This window comes from Branchiostoma floridae, chromosome 7 (genome assembly GCF_000003815.2).
Source record: "Branchiostoma floridae strain S238N-H82 chromosome 7, Bfl_VNyyK, whole genome shotgun sequence".
Lineage (NCBI taxonomy): Eukaryota > Metazoa > Chordata > Leptocardii > Amphioxiformes > Branchiostomatidae > Branchiostoma > Branchiostoma floridae.
The window spans coordinates 11760108-11777670 of record NC_049985.1 but is presented as its reverse complement, the minus strand read 5'-3'; the positions used below and the strand labels follow the sequence as shown (position 1 = coordinate 11777670).

Genomic DNA, 17563 nt, shown 5'->3' with positions numbered 1-17563 from the left:
GACTCCTTTATTTATTAGTTGTTGACATGTACGGCTTATAACTGCAACATCTACTCTTCCAGGAGTGATAATTACACATGGACACATAACATATACAAAAATCAAATCAAAAATCAAAATCAAATATACGAAGCGTATATATGCAGCAAAAATGCAACAAAAACTGCTAGACTTTTTTCACTTACTTTGTATTCACGTATCTTTAGTCTAGTATACTGTATTCATTCATCTATTTATTCATTGAGATGCACACATTTCTTGAAAGGATAACAGGTGATCACCTACATAGTTGTGTGTGGCGTAGCTAGTGGAGTGTTAGGCTCGGAACCTAGCGGTCCTGGGCTCGGTACTTGCCATGCCCCTGGTGTTGTGCCCCTGGGAACGGCACCGTAAGTTTACACGAGTTTCCCTGGCGGTGGAGTGACGCCCATAGAGCCTTTTCGGCTAATCTGCCAAAAGTACACACGGATGTGGTGTGCCAATATTCACACGTACGTGCCAACATTGCCACTAAGAATTGTGAAAACACCTATATCAAGATCTCAACCCGGATACCAGACTGTAATGTTTGATACACCCCCATGGTGTAGAATTATAATCTTTTTGGTAAGTGTGGCGAAATCTTAAACGTGTTCAATGTGTCGGTCTCCTCATACGCGGGCCTCCATTTAAAGTCCTATCCTATAGCTACAGCCGTCCCTAACCGAAGCTATGTAGATAATGTACACGTTTTCACTGTTTAGTCAGGATATTTATTTTCACCTGTGTTAAGTGCCCTTCCCAATGACACAACATACGTCGGTGTATGAATAATGGACATGTAGTTCTCAAAGGACCTATATCTTATGTGTCTGTCGTTTTTTTTCATAATGGCAACGTATTTGTTTATTTTGATACACCTTTTATTTCCTTTAGCAGCCATTCATTGGCACGGTACTAGGACAATTCCTTTTTCAGTTTTGCCATGGGAATATGTAAAATAGGTATTATGATAGATGACATACAACAGTCAGTACGCACGGATACAATATAAATGTGAAGGAAAGAATATGCATGTCTAACTGACGGATAAAAGACGAAGCTTGCCCTTAACTGACTTTCGTCTACACCAAAGGAAAGGATGAATAGGCCGTTTAAAGTCCGACGGGTCTTCAGGGATTGACAAGGAAAGCCTCAACCAAATGCAAATAACGGTATCTTCAACGCCAACCCGTTTTTCAGCGTCAGTATAAATCTTTTATTTGTGCCCAGCAAAGTGTTTCTGTTCGCACGATAAAAAGTTGTGACGCAGAAACGCACGACTATATACATGCATATCTTACGTGATCCTAAGAGATTCATGCATTTGTTAGTTCTTGAAAATTAGTCTAGAGTTGTTGTTTTCGGCATATCATTTACACGAACTTACTTGTGATTGGTGCTGAGCATCACAAAATCTTAAACGCCAGGAATTCAGTTCATTCAGTTTCCAATATTCTGCTGCATACAGAACTCAGACCTTCGCTGTCAGCATGGGGACAGACCGATAAGGTGTGTCTTGTTGTTTTTGTTATCCTTTCAGTAAGAAACAGGTTTCTGTTGGGTTGTTGTTGTAGTTGTTGTTGTTGTTGTTGTGACAAAATGTAAAAATAATCCGGCTGTATTTTGTCCAGGACATAATCAGTAATATTTGCCGAATCGACCGATACTATTTACTTGCAGCACAAATACTTACAGAGTTGGCTTTTCCACAAGAGCAGTTATTTGACATAATTAACCAAGGATAAAAGCTCATTGATAGAACATTCAGAGCTACAGCATCAACAGCAGGTATTGTAGCTTAGTGTGTATCGGGCTCTTATAGTGCGGTCATACACATAATTTATTGCACAAATTTTCTTTGTTTTGTCGACGCAAACGGTCTTGTCCAGTAACATAATGTATAGATGTAACGTTAATCTCTCACCGTGAAGACATCGCGCCAGTATATTCTCTGGCCTTGACACTCAGGAAATATGAGGCGAGAAAATATAATCATTGTTTTATATGTAACAAGTGGGCATTGTTGATTGCACCCAGAAATGGCGGATACAAAAGTATCGACGGCTGGTGATGAGGACAAAATGGCAGGTGTAAAACGCCGCCCATCCACCATGAAAGAGGCGTGCACTGGTCCAGCAGTGGGTGGTGACCACTCCCATGTTCTCCACTTGGGCGCAAAAACGGAGTCGTCCTCGGATAACCTGCCCGAACCGGAGCGCGAACATCCCTACAAACAGGCTGAGGAGGTTGGCCCGGGCTACAGGGTTCAAGGTACGTCCAGATCCATGCCGTTATACTACAAAATGGTGAAAACAATCTGATAGCAAATTCTTTACTGGAAGCAAGTCCATATTGCTTTGAAACAATTGTAAACACCTCTGTACCCGACGCCTTAAAGTTCCTGTCACAAATAAAGAACTTAGCTCAGCCGACGTGTCGGCAAGCTCCAAAGGGGCATTTTAGGCTAAAGTACATGTACGGCCGGCGTCCTGACGATTGCTAGGGCTTCGGGTGACTTTTAGCACCCCGTCTGTTGGGATCTTTTTTAACCTCCTTGTGATGTCAGCTGTGCACCAAAAAGCAGAAAAGACATAACTTAAACTTTCTGGAATGAAATACCAAGCCCAGACCAATTTTTGACGGGGCAAGTTTTCAGCGAAAAATACGGTCGACGCTCGGGCGATTTTGAAATTAGGCGAGCTCCAGCCGATCTTAAAATTCGACCGGCGTTCGCTTAAATTGTGACGCAGGCTTAATGGTTTTTACCGGCCCCAGTTCTACTAAGCATTAGTCTCTTTATGCTAGCTCAACTTTCCACCCGGCCCGTTTAATTACTGCCGCCCTTTCGTGAGCAAAGTGATTGAAAACCAACCCCGTAAAATCCCCCGGCTTACTCCAATGACTGGGCGGACGGGCACCACCCCAGGACCGCGTTATTCCCACTGAGCTCACGGTGATATGGTTATCTGGCTTAAGGCGATACTTTGACGATATGCGTCATACACACATTGTATTGTCATGCACATTGTATTGAACCTATTTCGTGGTATTTTGTTGTTGTCTGAATATGATTTGGATAGTTGCATAGCGTTCTGTGGGCTTATGGGTTAACCTATATGGCATAGGCTATGGTCGATTTTTCTTGTGACCACATAAATGTATCTTGAGGTAAGTGGACAGTAAACAAAGAGGATTTGCAAGAACCTGGTCCTTGTTGAGGATAAAGGCACTGCTGGAGAATCAGTCGTTTTTCTGTCGAATGTCTTCGCGGATTTTGGGATTGAATATATCACAATATGCGAAACAATTTAGAAGAGCAATCCGAATAATGAATGTACAGTAAACAAAGGCAGAAAATGCATTTACAAGTACAAAGACGCTGCGTAGTTTATTACCTTCGCCAAGAAGGTCATGTTATGGTTAGAAAATTTTTTTGTGTCCCAGTATATAGGTCAATCTCAAATAACTTTGGTAGCTGTGGATGGAATGTCGCGATATTTGGTATTTGAGTTGCGGTTGCGTATAGCGAGGTTTTGTACGAAAATGGTACTGTTGGCGCTTTCTGTCGTGAGTGCAGCGGGGTGAGTGTGTGTGTGTGTGTATTTGCGTACAAGATAACTTTTGACGCTGTGGATCGTTTTGCATTATATTCGGTAGTTATTTAGGGGTTTGGAAAACGACGGTCAAGTTCGATAATGGGCATCCTGGCGACAAGTTGCGGTACTGCAGCGGAGTGCCGAAGTTGGCGTTATAGTTATCCTGAAGTGTCAGGTTTACGCTTTTTGGGTAGTGGATACGTCTCTGGGCAGGGATTAAGTAGTGCAAATTTTGGCCTCCTGGCGGCTTGTTTTGTACTGCACCGGGCGATTTTGTCATTATCTTTGGTATAGTATAAGTCTAGGAGGGGTTGGCGGATTTGCATTATTTTTGGTATGTACATACCTTAGGTAATGATTAAAATCCTGAAATGTATTGTATGCAAATCGGGGCTTAATTTACATGATAATTAGAAGAATGTGTAAATCCTTCAATCGACCTCTTTTCTGGACAATCAGTGCTCAGTGTCGGTAACTACATCTGTGCTCCAGGCTTGTGGAGGTCATGACATATTTGTGTCAGCAAAACATAGATGTTATTGTTGCTAACACATTGTTTATTAGTTCTCACTTTGCAAGCGCCATGTTGTTTGTTTGTGCACTATGGGAAGGGGTTTCTCCATTTTGATGTGAAGGGGTGTTTTCCCCCTTATTTTGGTGATGCTTATGTGGCAGGGAAAAGTGGAAGCTTGGTGGTTTGTGGCCTTTTCATTACCTTCGCCAAGAAGATTAAACTTTTGGTTAAGGCTTAAGCCATAGTGTTAGGTGAGTCTTTATGTAGGTCAGCAGTATAACTGGAGAACTGATTGATGGATCTTCATGATACTTGGTATTGAGTAGCGGTCGCAGAAACAAAGGTTGAGTTTGAAAATGGTTCGCTCTTTATCTTTCGTCGGTACTGCAGCGGGCTCTGTGTGAGTGTGTGTGAGTGCGGATAACATAACTTGAGAAGCTATAAAACCTTTAAGTCATTGATAAAGGCATTCTCCATAACAACCCTTGATTGTCTGGCGAAGGTATGTGTTTCGTGGAACTCTAGTTTTATCTTATTTCAGTTATAGTTATCTGTACAACGGGCGTTCAATGCATCCACCCTGAATCACAGCTTACGCCTCTGGGCTTGCATATTAAGTATGAAGCATTTTTAAGAATATCCAAATCTCAAAAGGCTGTAGTCGTTTCATTGCAGGCGACACCCTTTCGAATATATCTACAACGACATTGTCAAAATGCTTGATGCGGAATCTCTCCATATTTTAACCGTAAAGAAGTGGGCGGATGACTGTAAGTAGACCAAGAAGAGCCCTAAAGTTGACCAAGACACCTCGGATCGCAGCTAAGTTGCCAATGTTTTTCGTCTTTATCACCTACAACGTCACAGATGATCAGAACTGGTTGAGTTTTGGTCGGCGTGCATTAATGGTTTCATACTTAATAACTATGCCCTTAGATTTGAGTTGTGCCCCTGGAGTTTGGGTGAGGCTGAGAACTAATTAAGCGTTACGCAAGCCTTGTGTGCTAGAATCAGTGTGATGAATTTCTCAGATCGCTTTTTCCATCAACTAATTTGACGGGCTTGTTAAACGGAGTGGGAGGGCAAACATTAGCTATTGTCAGTCGAAATATGTTCTAGTCAGACGTCTAGTATAGTCATATGTGCTTCCTGGAGACTGAGACCATATTTTATGTTAATGTTTTACTTATTACAGAAAGGCAATTGCAAGCATTTGAAGTCAGTGATCCACAAAACGTCAGAAACTTTAAAATAATGTTCCCCATGCATATTTTGCAACACTTGTAGATATGTATCGTTACTTCGCCAGGGAGGTCATGTTTTTCTTAGCGTTTGTAGCAGTGTTGGTAGCAGTTTAGCTGCATAACTCAGGAAGCTATGAATGGCTGGATTCATTGAAATTTACTGTGTGGTTAGATAGTCTCGGCCTATGAAAGGCTGTTGTTGCCTGGATATGATTTGGAAGCAGAGTTGCTTACCGTTCGACATCGTTCTTCTGGAAGTATATGTATGGACCATAAACGGTTAACCAATGGTTGATTTTTCATTTGTCCTCATGAATGTATTTTTCATGTGTTCCCCTAAGTGGATTTACAAGAGTGTGGTCAATGTTGAGGATTGGGACTACTGGAGAATCAGTCGTTTTTTGGGGGGTCAAATTTTCTCGACTATTTTGGCATGAGATGTACCGCAATATGCGTATCATTTAAAAAAGGCCTCCGAATGACGAAGGTGTGGTAAACAGAGGCAAACAGTGCGCGTACTAGTATAATGACGCTGCGTAGTTTATCTTATTTAAATTTATTTATCTGCATTAGGAAGGGCGTCCAATGCCGCCACCCAGAAACAAGAAGTAACGTTACAACTCACATTTTCAGGCTTGAGTGTAATGTATATGAAGCCTTTTATGAATATATAAAACTCAACAAATTTTGGTCGTTACATTGCAGGCGACGCTCTGTGATGAAAAGTTAGAATCTCTTTTTTGACGGGCTTGTTAAACAGAGTGGGAGGGCAAACATTAACTATTGTCCGTCGAAATATAATCTAGTCTAGCTGTAGTCACAAGTGCTTTCTGAAAACTGGGACCATATTTTACATGCATGTCAATGCCACAGCTTGAACAGAAATAAAAAGTTCCTGAGGTGTACTTTGCAAAACGTTACTTTGCCAAGGTGGTTATGTTTTTGTTACCGTTTGCCGTACTAGTGTTGGTGGTTTGGCTGCCTAACTCAAGATGCTATCAATGGATTGATATGAGCTTAGTGTGTGGTTAGATCTTGGCTTAGCGCTTATCAAAGGAATGGACTTTTTTGGTGGCAGATAGCTCTTGTGCCTACAAAGAGGTGACAAAGTCTGGCCCCCTAGCTGCTTTCTTTGGAAACACGCCTTATTTGCATAATCAATGAGAAACATTTACGTTGCATCACTCAAAAGGTTAACATTACGCGGCATGAGGTCGTAGAACGTTAATTTCATCTGGAACTATTATTGCAAAGCTTGTACAATGTATCTCCTAGGCATTATGTGACATATTTTAATTATCAGGCCACATAGCTGGTGAATAAATGTCAATCAAATTCCTTCCATCTCAGAGCGCGTCTGGGACATGTGGCAAAAGTTGACATCTAACAGAGTCTTCTGGCTAGCGCTGGGTACCGGTTGTGGTCTCCTTGTGGTAGTCACAGTTGTCATTACTGTGGTCCTGGCAACTCATCTCTTACCTGGAGGCAAGGTGGGCCAAAGTATTACCGTCTTCTTTGATTGATTATGAACTTCCCATATATCAGACAACAATAGTGATATCTAAATGTAACTTTCCAAATTGACATGGTGGATTTAGGCTACATACTGGTAAAATATAAAACCAAGTTTACGTACTTTGAAACTACTGTTTAGAATTGTTGCTACAGGCGAATCGAGGGACACCAACAAATACAACGTTTCAATGCACGAACGCGATGGCATGTAACAAGACTGTTATTGTACAATTTTTATTACCCAAACCCAAAAGTAAGAATGGAAAGAGGACGATTGTGCCTAGATCTGTAAAGCTCTGGAATCGACTACCTACTGGTGTAGAGACCGTATCCAATGGTTAATAGTTCACCGGCAAATGATTGATATCGTAAAAGTTGAATGACTTTTTATTTTTCTCGTATTTTTTGTGTGCATTGTCATTCTCTGACACCTGTACATATCGGTGTAAATGTATGTACATTTCGTATCTTAGTTTGCTTCTGACTTAACCTTTACAGGATTAGCCCCATAAGGATATCGAAATAAACTCAAACTTTGTTGACCCGTGGTAGGCACCACATGACCCAATGTATCAGCAGGACGCCCTGATGGGGGCAGGTCCTCTACTGATGACGACTCTCCCGATGTCAAATAGCTCAACTGTCGCCACTGTGAACACCATGGCCTTACCAACAATGAGCACATACCTATCAACCACGGGTAAACAATGTTAATACATTGTGTAGATGCGTAGGACCCATGTGTCAGCATAACTTGAACTTGATCCTCTGCAATGTCCTTGAATCTACAGTCAGACATAGCCTGGGTACCACCCGGATAACAGCTCGTCGTTTATGATACATAACGTTACATAAATATAGAAGAAGCTAACATAGGAGCGAGTTATTAACCGGATGGTACCCAGGCTAAGTCAGACAAGGTCTTACAGACAGTTTCTATGAATAAGCCAAAATAAAGAAGAAAATTTTGCGGTGAGTACTATATTCAGATACATATAACGTTAACGAGTTATTGAAATTCTTCATCAGATAAGTCATTTTGATACGTTCCTCCAACATAGACATAAATGGTTGTATCACAAAACCATGTCAACATGGGACTTGTGTGAACCATGATTCTGGTTATGGCTGCGATTGTTTCCCTGGATGGACTAGACCAAACTTTACAGAAGGTAAGTACCTTTCTTAAAGCATCACAATTAAGAATACTTTGTCTGGTCTGGTTATCTTTCTTGCTCAAATTACCTGTTAGCTGCTTTTCAAAAAGCAGATATAGACATTTATGTGTATAACATTTCAAATGCTATTGCTTTGCATGGGACTATTTGAGACTATAATTATTTTCCTCATTATACAGACATTGATGGATGTGGACATGGACGCTGTGTGAACAAAGATGAAGGCTCTACCTGCTCGCCTGGAGGGACTGGACAGAACTGCAAGCAAGGTGGGTCACCTCTTTCCTCTAACTAAAGATGATGCTGTTTCCTTTTTGTATTGTGTTGTAAGTAATAGCGTCCTCTCTGTGAGCTGAAAAACTGAGCCGATAATTAGTTGATATGCTGTTCCATGACAGGAATGTTTGACCACACAGATATGAATGAGTGTGCCAGGAACCCCTGTGAACATGGACGCTGTGTGAACAAAGATGGCGGATACAAATGTACCTGCTCGCCTGGATGGACTGGACAGAACTGTCAGTATGGTATGTTCTCACTTTCTTATCACAAACAACAATCCTGTTTCTTTTCTTCAATTCAATTGTGCAAAGTTTATCGCAAATTCTTACCTCAGGGCCAATTACAGGTAACGAGTGCTCACCCCCTTTTTGTCTGTAATATATGTGATTCGTGATGTTGAATTCAAAATGATAACTTTTCTTTTGAACTAATTTAGTTTTAGCTATGCCAATACAGGTGTACTTCCATGCTAATTCAAAGACATTGCTGCTTTGACAGCCACAGGAGGCTTTGCCGTGAAGGCACAGCCGTCTGGATTTGTTGCCCAGGGTTTGCGAGATGACGTCTACGGGAACAAGACGTACACAGCCAGTACCAGACAGGAAAGTAGCATTGAACAGGATGGTGAGCATACATGTGCATGAGGGATTTGTTTGGCCCGTTGCGTTTCTAATTACCTAACGTTGATGGAGAGGATTTTAATGATAGTCCTTCGGCCAAATTTAACAATTTGGCATCATTGATTATGCAAATGATCTCTACATATGAATAACAAACGTCAAAGGATAATTTGATTTCCCTTTTCTTTCTTCATGCCTTCCTTGTACGACAGTGATTCTGCTTTTGTATTAATAAAACAACAGACAAACAGTTGATAATAACACCATAAAATAAAATAATTATTATCATTCAGGCATTAATAACTGTGCCAGGAAACCTTGTCAACATGGACGCTGTGTGAACAAAGATGGCGGATACAAATGTACCTGTTCACCTGGATGGACTGGACAGAACTGTAAGCAAGGTTAGCATATTCTTGCTGAAGGTTGAAAAGTGTTCCAGAAATATTTCTTATGGGTAAAACCAAAAAAAAAAAAATATTGAATAGTTAAGTGTATCTGAAGAAGCACTAATTGTTTTTAATGACAAGATATCCCGTTATTACCATACAGATATAAACGAGTGTACCAGGAACCCTTGTCAACATGGACGCTGTGTGAACAAAGATGGCGGATACAAATGTACCTGCTCGCCTGGATGGACTGGACACAACTGTCAGCAAGGTTAGCAGTTTCTTGCTGAAGGTTGAGAAGTGTTCCAGAAATATTTCTTATGGGTAAAACCCCACCAAAAGAATTATTGAATAGTTAAGTGTATCTGAAGGAGCACTAATTGTTTTTAATGACAAGATATCCCGTCATTACCATACAGATATAAACGAGTGTACCAGGAACCCTTGTCAACATGGACGCTGTGTGAACAAAGATGGCGGATACAAATGTACCTGTTACCCTGGATGGACTGGACAGAACTGTCAGGAAGGTTAGCTTTTTTCTTGTAAACAAAAAATATATCACAAAAAAAGAAGCTTAGTGTCTTAGAATATCAAAGTAAATTTCAGAGTCAAAGAAGACGAAGTCAAAGAACAAAATGAAAAATCTATAGTTAGTGTTTGGAATACCATACTGTGTGTTTAGTCATTTTTCAGTCTTCCTGACAACTTAGATTTCATAATGAAGAGAGATTTTTGGGCGGGGGCCTTTTTTTATTTCCACGCTCGCATCAGTTTTGGGGTCCCCAGAGGATGTCATACACAAAATCAAGTCAACATGGCCTTGCGATAAGTGACATTGGACAGACAATAAGGTTATATTTCGTTTGTTCTATACTTAAAGCATTGTTCATTAGCCTTTCGGCACCTTTCCCTTCCCCTATTCAAACATGATTATGTCCCACTTGAAAGTCAAATCATCGTTATCTTACATGTCCCTCTGCCGCCATGTCTGGTGGCCAATTAAGTTGACTTGGTGTACTGCACCTGGGAATAGTATTTTTTGTTAGGAATAGAACATTTTCTTCAGCTTGGACTATTGACAGAAAAGTTAGAGTGCTAATGACAGTCCTCTCGTCTGAGGTAGGAATGAATGTCGCCCTGGGGAAGACAGCGTTCCAAACAAGCAGCCGTCCGGACGGGGCTGCGAGTCTTGCCGTAGACGGAAACACCGATACCCACTACCACCATGGTTCCTGTACACACACTAAAGGTTTCCCGGGGGAGGCTAACCCGAGCTGGTGGGTGGATCTTGGGCAATCGTATGTGATTGACAGGTACGTATATATAGATGTACACTAGGTTAATATATCATTAATGACTTTGTCTTTATTCGGATTGTGAACAATACAAGTGTCACAGGCAGCGGTTGTTGGCGCTATGACAAACACACATAAACACATAAACATATACACATGACATTGATACACTGAATATCCTGAAGCATTAGATAAATCTTTAAATACAGTCTGAAATATCAAATATCGACATTACAGTAAATATGCCGAAGAATTAAGTCCACTCAGACAGACGCACACACAAACACACATGACCATTTTCTTATAGTCCCCGAGTGTTCACTGTAGACAGGTGTGTGTGTGTGTGTGTGTGCAGGCGTGTGAGTTTTTGTGTGTCTGTGAATGTGTGATTATTAGCATTAGCATTAATTTGCCTTATATGCGTGTCTATATACATGTATTTCGTTCTGATTTGAATCGGCAATTTACGTAGATGAATCAGTCAATACCTGATAAACGAAAAGCTTGATCTGCAGGTTCCAGTATCATTAGTAATTTAAGTGACTATGTATATATAAAGGTTTACAAGTATTAAGTGGGTTTCAAAATACCCCTGTCACATTATCCACGATCTTCAGGCGTATCGATGGAAGGTCGGCCATATTTAAGATCGACAGAGAATTGTGCGTATTTTTCACCTGAAAACCGTCCCTGTCACATATAGGCCATACTTTGTACCTTGTATAATTGTTGTGCAAAAAACTTTTTTGCCAAATGTGACAGGGGTATAAGGACATTCATTAGAACATACACCGTGTATGAAAAGCAAATGCCACTGCTTTGTCTCCAATATCTACAGAGTGGTCATCTTCAACCGCCAGGACTGTTGCTCCAAACGACTCAACCCCTTCAACATCCACATCGGGGATTCCGACCAGGTCAGCGCGAACCCCAAGTGTGGAGGTAATCATCAAATGAACCTGAACCAGCCGTCCATTTCCGTCTCCTGTCAGGGGATGAAGGGTCGCTATGTGGGCGTCCGTCTTCCCGGACCTTACCGAATACTGACCCTGTGTGAAGTCCAAGTATTCTCTGGTAGGCATTTACTACATTTAGTTTACATGGTCATGCATAATGTATAGAGCTTCCTTATCAACATAGCAGGCAGGTGTTGGGCACTATGTTGGTGTGCTTGATTTGCCGTTCAAAGGGCCGACGTTTACACTGCATTCATCAAATTCTTCTCGTTTTCATTCTTCTGGTACTCTTTTTTGTGATCTATAAACACTAAACAAATGTTACTATGATTACGTGAGACATTAGATTATATCTACCCCTCCTAAAACGCTGCGTGCATCTTACACACATCGCAAATTATTTTCAGGTCTCACTCATGTATTGCTTTTTTTCTAAAAGAATTTAATCTAAAATGAAAACGGATGCACAATCTTGCCAAATGATAGTACTTTTTCACGCACAATTATGTAATTTGGCTGTTAGGCAGAGAAAACATCAATTATGATAGAGCATGCTAATTACAACGGTTATTTCCATAATGAGGCAGGATGATATGATATGATATGATATGATATGATATATGATGTGATGTGATATGATATGATATGATATGATATGATATATGATATGATATGATATGATGTAACAGTTAACAAAGCCCCAAACTCTAGATCTACTATCCGTGAACAGTTTCATCAGGTTGGTACGTCACTGAATAAAGAGACTCTTTTTACACAACCAGTGCTCGGTGACCGTCTGTCACCTTCTTCAGGACCGCATCTGAACTGTGAGCAGCGACATCTGTCCTGCAGTACAATGTGAACCAGTCAGAATTGCACTGAAGAAGGTGAGAATTGTCCATCATCATATGCCTTATTTGCACCTCTGTTTCTTATTCGACTAGATGAAAGGCATTTCGATGGTTGTAATGCGTGTTCCTGGGGATGGTTAACACGGCACTCGTCATGGGTTGTGGGGTCCACTGGCACACCGTGGGTCAAGAATGGAGTGACATATGATGCCGCAAAGGCCTTGGATGGCGATATTGGAACCTACTGGAACCCTCAAGGTACCGACGAAAACCACAACTGGTACATCGCATTCGATCTCACAGTGCCCCAAACTCTGACCCGCATCGCAGTCAACAACTACGGTGACACCACCCATGACATCGCAGCATTCACGCTGCAAAAGTCGCAGGTTGGGAGTCCGTACAACTGGGAGGATGTCCTGACCGTTACTAACGTACAAAGAGGGACGTACCGGCGGCAGGAGTTCGGCGGGTTCCGGGGAACAGCGCGGTACTGGAGGTTCCTCATCACTCGGACCCACTCGGGCTATCAGCCATATCTCACAGAACTGAACCTTTTCAGAATTTCATCAGGTAAGGAAATATCATTTTTGTTGCCGGTTGTCCATGCAACCTAAACTGCTACAGTAAGTAACAGTAGTGTTTGGTTTCACTTTTGAATAAAGTAAACCAAACAAGTTGTTTTTCAGACTTCCTGTATTTACCAAGATTTGACCAAAAGCCATGTCTGAACTCAGACAAACGAGCGTATATTACTGTGAAGCTAAATATGTTATAGGAACGTCCTGATGCCGGTTCAAGTTAAACAAAACCGAATTAAAGCAAAGCCGGATAACATAACATGTCATACAACCAAACGAGTGGAACAACTGACGAGTGTAAACTTAACGTAATAATATAAGACAACATGAAACTTATCAAATACCAAGTCCAAATTAAAATCAGGATTGAATTTTGAAAATTGGTTTTCGACACTTAAATTGCGAAACTTTTTTTCCCCATATGGGAATCTTTCGTAAAGGCACTTTTCTGCAACTCAATGATCTCGAATCGTTTTTGTTTTTGTTTCTTAATGAAAAGATATCCCACCATTATCACACAGACATAAACGAGTGTACCCGGAAGCCTTGTCTACATGGACACTGTGTTAACAAAGATGGCGGATACAAATGTACCTGCTCGCCTGGATGGACTGGACAAAACTGTCAGCAAGGTTAGTTTTTATCTTGTTATAATTTGAAAGATATTGGTAATGCCAATAGTGCTTTTCTTGGTTGAAAAGTATTCCAAGCTAATATCTTCTTAGTTCTGAGGAAACCAAAATGAAACATTGAATTGCGAATTACATCTAAACGAGATCACTATTTGCTTTTTCAAAGACTGAAGATATTCCACCATTTTCACACAGACACAGATGAGTGTACCAGAAAGCCTTGTCTTCATGGACACTGTGTGAACAAAGATGGCGGATACAAATGTATCTGCTTGCCTGGATGGACTGGGCAGAACTGTCAGCAAGGTGAGAACCCTTCATGTAAAAGGCTGGATATTATTCTTTGAGGAAAGGCAAGCCATACTTTGACATTTTCTTCATTTTGGTAAACTAGTCAAGACTATATATGGAAATGACTTGAATTGATAATCATGACAAGCTGCAACTGAATTAAATCTTTTTACGAGAAGATATTTACGGCATTATCACACAGATATGATATTCCACCATTATCACACAGATATAAATGCATGTACCAAGAATCCTTGTCAACATGGACGCTGTGTGAACAAAGATGGCGGATACAAATGTACCTGCTCGCCTGGATGGACTGGACAGAACTGTCACCAAGGTATCCTGTCTTCTTATTTTCACTTCTTATATCTGAAATGTTTTAATTGTCCTTTTCCCCCTTTCTTTTCTTTCCTTAAGGTCTAACTTGGACTAAAATCTGGCGGTGCAAATTCTGATTATAAAGATGAGCTTCTATACCTAAATTAACAACAATAACAACCCCTCTGTCGTCTGTCACAGATATCAACGAGTGCATGAAGAAGCCCACGCCTTGCCGGCATGGGAAGTGCATGAACAGGCGTGGACGCTACAAATGTTCGTGCTCATCTGGTTGGACCGGACCTACTTGCCAACGTGGTAGGTTATTGTTTATCAATTGTCAATTGTATGGTGAACTCGTACCCTTTAACGGTTGTTTGTAGGATCTAGGATTTTCTATTTTCAGGACACATACAAATATCTATGGGAAATTCATTGCCACTCGACTTGAGTTAGTCCAGTTGAACCAAAAGACTTGATTGGGTTTGAAGTCATGTTTATGTAGCTGCAATTCATTTGAGAAAAAATTGACAATTTAACTCCATTAGGAGCCTTTGCCCACGCCATACTACACTCTCGTTGTTCACAGCCCTGCGATGTTCTCCTGGGTGGAAAGAGCACAACAACTACTGCTACATGCTGGTGAAACGCAAAGTCGGCTGGAGTAATGCGAATGATAGGTGCAAAATAATGAGTGCACATCTTGCGTCTGTCAAGAACTCACAAGAGAACAACTTCATTGCATCCTTCGTCACCAAAGGTGGGTCATACATAACAATGATGATGGATCTTGAGTCTTACCTTATCACCAGTAGGCCCAACATTTTCGTAAACCAACCAGTCAGAAATCCTTATTGCCACCTTTTACCTTTAATGTCAAAGAAACCATACTTCAAACGAGAAAAAAAGCAAATCTTCCTTCGAACTCCCAATAATGCATATGTATTGATAGATACTCCTCTTGTCTAGCATTTGTAGACAACGTTAACATGACTATTTTGCAGCTGTATCTATCTTACTAAATTTATTCTAGTCAGACTCTTACAGATGTGCCCGGCTGACTGACAAAACTCGAGACGTTTTTCTTCATTTTAGCTCCTGAAGGGAGGCAAAAAATGGTTTGGCTCGGACTGACGGGTATACACAAGAAAGGACCATTGATGTGGACGGATGGGTCACGTGTTGTCTACAAGAACTGGGCCCCTGGTGAACCTAACAACTTGAAGATAATGTCTCTGTTCCGCGGAGAGCACTGTGGCGCTATGTACATCAAGGTGTGTGCTGCTCTTTAATTTCTACTCGTCTCTGGCAAAAGTGGCCTGCATTCCCAACACAACAGGGAAAGCTGGTCAGAATAACACAATGTTTAACTTGTTATAATGCAAGAAGATGGCGAATTATGCATATGGTACTGATGGTTAGATGAATTAGATTAAGATTATGTCTGTGCCATGTGGTATATTCTTGTTGTTTTTATTTTGTACGATTTCTAGAATCTCTCAGTACATACATGTACAGATCAAAGATTGAAATCGTTTCTGCTGGTTTTCTTACACCGTATCAAAATGTCATTAATAGCTCAGCAAGAGACCTTCTTTTCAAAAGTAAGGAAACTGATGAATGTCATTCCAAAAATGAATATACAAAAATGGCCTGAATAACACGATGTTTGTAATATTTTCCACAGACCTATAACTCCTGGACTGGAAAGAAGAAGAAGCAAGGCCACTGGAACGACGCTTACTGTGACGAGCCCTATCCCTTCGTGTGCAAGGCTCGCACAAAACGGCCACCTTAAGCCAAGTAAAGAATGGCAACAAGATTTCAAAGAAAGGGTTGACTTCAGTGTCTTAATAGTGAATGGAAGTCACCTTGTTGAAGACCCTATGATCATAGCAAAGAATTTGTTCGAAATCCGAAACTTAGGACAACAGTGTTAATTGTGACTTGTGAACATTATGGGAATGTTCTGGTGGTGATAACGCAGTTGTAGAAATGACAAATAATTTTGCTCAACAATAATATAAAATATGGCAAGGTCTGCTACTTAAGACATATACTAATAAGTGTATTCCGTATTTGAAGTAGAATTGATCTTCATTTCAATGTAGCAAAGCGGACACCATGTATTGAAATTACAGATAAAGTGTACTTATAAGTGTGTCTTTTCAACATTTTTACTAACAGCTTTCACCAATACAGATTTGACGGGTCTGAGTTGAGCTGAGCCTTAACAGTTGTAAAATTATACATTTGTTTATAAATGGTTCAACTGTAGATGTTTTACACGTTTGGGATCTATATGATAAACTCCGTAATGGACCACAAGTCGTAGTGCTTAACATGCATATAGGCGGGAGAAACATTTAGTGCCATTTTCCCACCCCTTAACGTTAAAGATACAGCAAATAAATTTATGATCTTATAGCTTAATTATCAATCAATGATGACACAGTCCATTTGATAAATACAATGATTTAACATCGATCGATTTCTAAAACAGTAAATGGATCAACTAAAATGAATGACTGATGAATTAGTTAATGGTTCAATGAATACATTGAAATCGATAAATAACTAAAAGGACAAAACGAATTAACAATTGCTTATATTTCATTCATTAAATTTCTAGTCAATTCAGTTCATTCATTAAGCTATCAATTTATAGTTCTTTAAATATGTTAATGATTTAACAATGCAATTATTGTTTCATTAACAATGTGAAATCTTACGACTTGAAATATCAATTAACCATCGATAAATCATAGCTAATTAATCTATTGATTCATTTATTGTTTTATTAACGGATTATTATCATTCTTCTATTAATGTATAGGTGTACTGATAATACATCAATACAGTTATACTTCATTTATCTATTCATTTATGTTTTTATTTTCCATTTTTAAGTAACATCTTTCTGTAGGGAGTCGTGTTTGTAGCCAGGATTTTCGGTGTGTGGGTGATAATGTAAGAAGTAATGAATCCGTGCATCATGATTGGATGTTATAGCTGTATAGCTATATAGATGTTATACACAGGGAAAAGTGTGAAATCAGGACAGTTAACCCTTAGCACGCAAAGGTAGCTGTTTGACATCAAAGTTGTATTGGCTAAGGGGTAGACAACAGTGAGAAGGTTACGTAGTAGAACCAATAAAATTGTGACATCATGGTTTGACTACATGAGGTGAAGCAAGTGTAAAGGAATCTTGTGTGAGGAAACGCATAACTTACCGAACGAAAGCTTAATTTTAGCAAGGATTTTCTTC

At 40.2% G+C, this 17563-nt stretch overlaps 2 protein-coding genes across 2 annotated transcripts; both read left to right on the top strand.

Moving 5' to 3' along the window:
* Nucleotides 1–2060: 2060 nt before the first annotated feature.
* LOC118420023 lies at nucleotides 2061–14027 on the top strand. The gene is made up of 8 exons (XM_035826727.1): nucleotides 2061–2292; nucleotides 8248–8337; nucleotides 8849–8974; nucleotides 10489–10678; nucleotides 11499–11734; nucleotides 12561–13040; nucleotides 13570–13680; nucleotides 13876–14027. The coding sequence occupies exons 1-8, from the start codon at nucleotides 2061–2063 to the stop codon at nucleotides 14025–14027; spliced, it is 1617 nt and encodes a 538-aa protein (XP_035682620.1).
* Nucleotides 14028–14506: 479 nt separating this feature from the next.
* LOC118418778 (C-type lectin lectoxin-Lio2-like) lies at nucleotides 14507–16874 on the top strand. The gene is made up of 4 exons (XM_035824815.1): nucleotides 14507–14610; nucleotides 14882–15052; nucleotides 15388–15566; nucleotides 15980–16874. Exons 1-4 carry the CDS (start codon nucleotides 14508–14510, stop codon nucleotides 16088–16090), a joined length of 564 nt encoding a protein of 187 aa, XP_035680708.1. The 5' UTR covers nucleotide 14507; the 3' UTR covers nucleotides 16091–16874.
* Nucleotides 16875–17563: the final 689 nt, after the last annotated feature.

Coding starts and splice junctions, on each gene's coding strand:
- LOC118418778 (XM_035824815.1), top strand. CDS start 14,508: ATGAAGAAGCCCACGCCTTGCCGGCATGGGAAGTGCATGAACAGGCGT. Junction 14,611..14,881: donor CGGACCTACTTGCCAACGTG/GTAGGTTATTGT, acceptor CGTTGTTCACAG/CCCTGCGATGTTCTCCTGGG. Junction 15,567..15,979: donor GTGGCGCTATGTACATCAAG/GTGTGTGCTGCT, acceptor TATTTTCCACAG/ACCTATAACTCCTGGACTGG.
- LOC118420023 (XM_035826727.1), top strand. CDS start 2,061: ATGGCGGATACAAAAGTATCGACGGCTGGTGATGAGGACAAAATGGCA. Junction 2,293..8,247: donor CCCGGGCTACAGGGTTCAAG/GTACGTCCAGAT, acceptor CTCATTATACAG/ACATTGATGGATGTGGACAT. Junction 13,681..13,875: donor TGGACAAAACTGTCAGCAAG/GTTAGTTTTTAT, acceptor ATTTTCACACAG/ACACAGATGAGTGTACCAGA.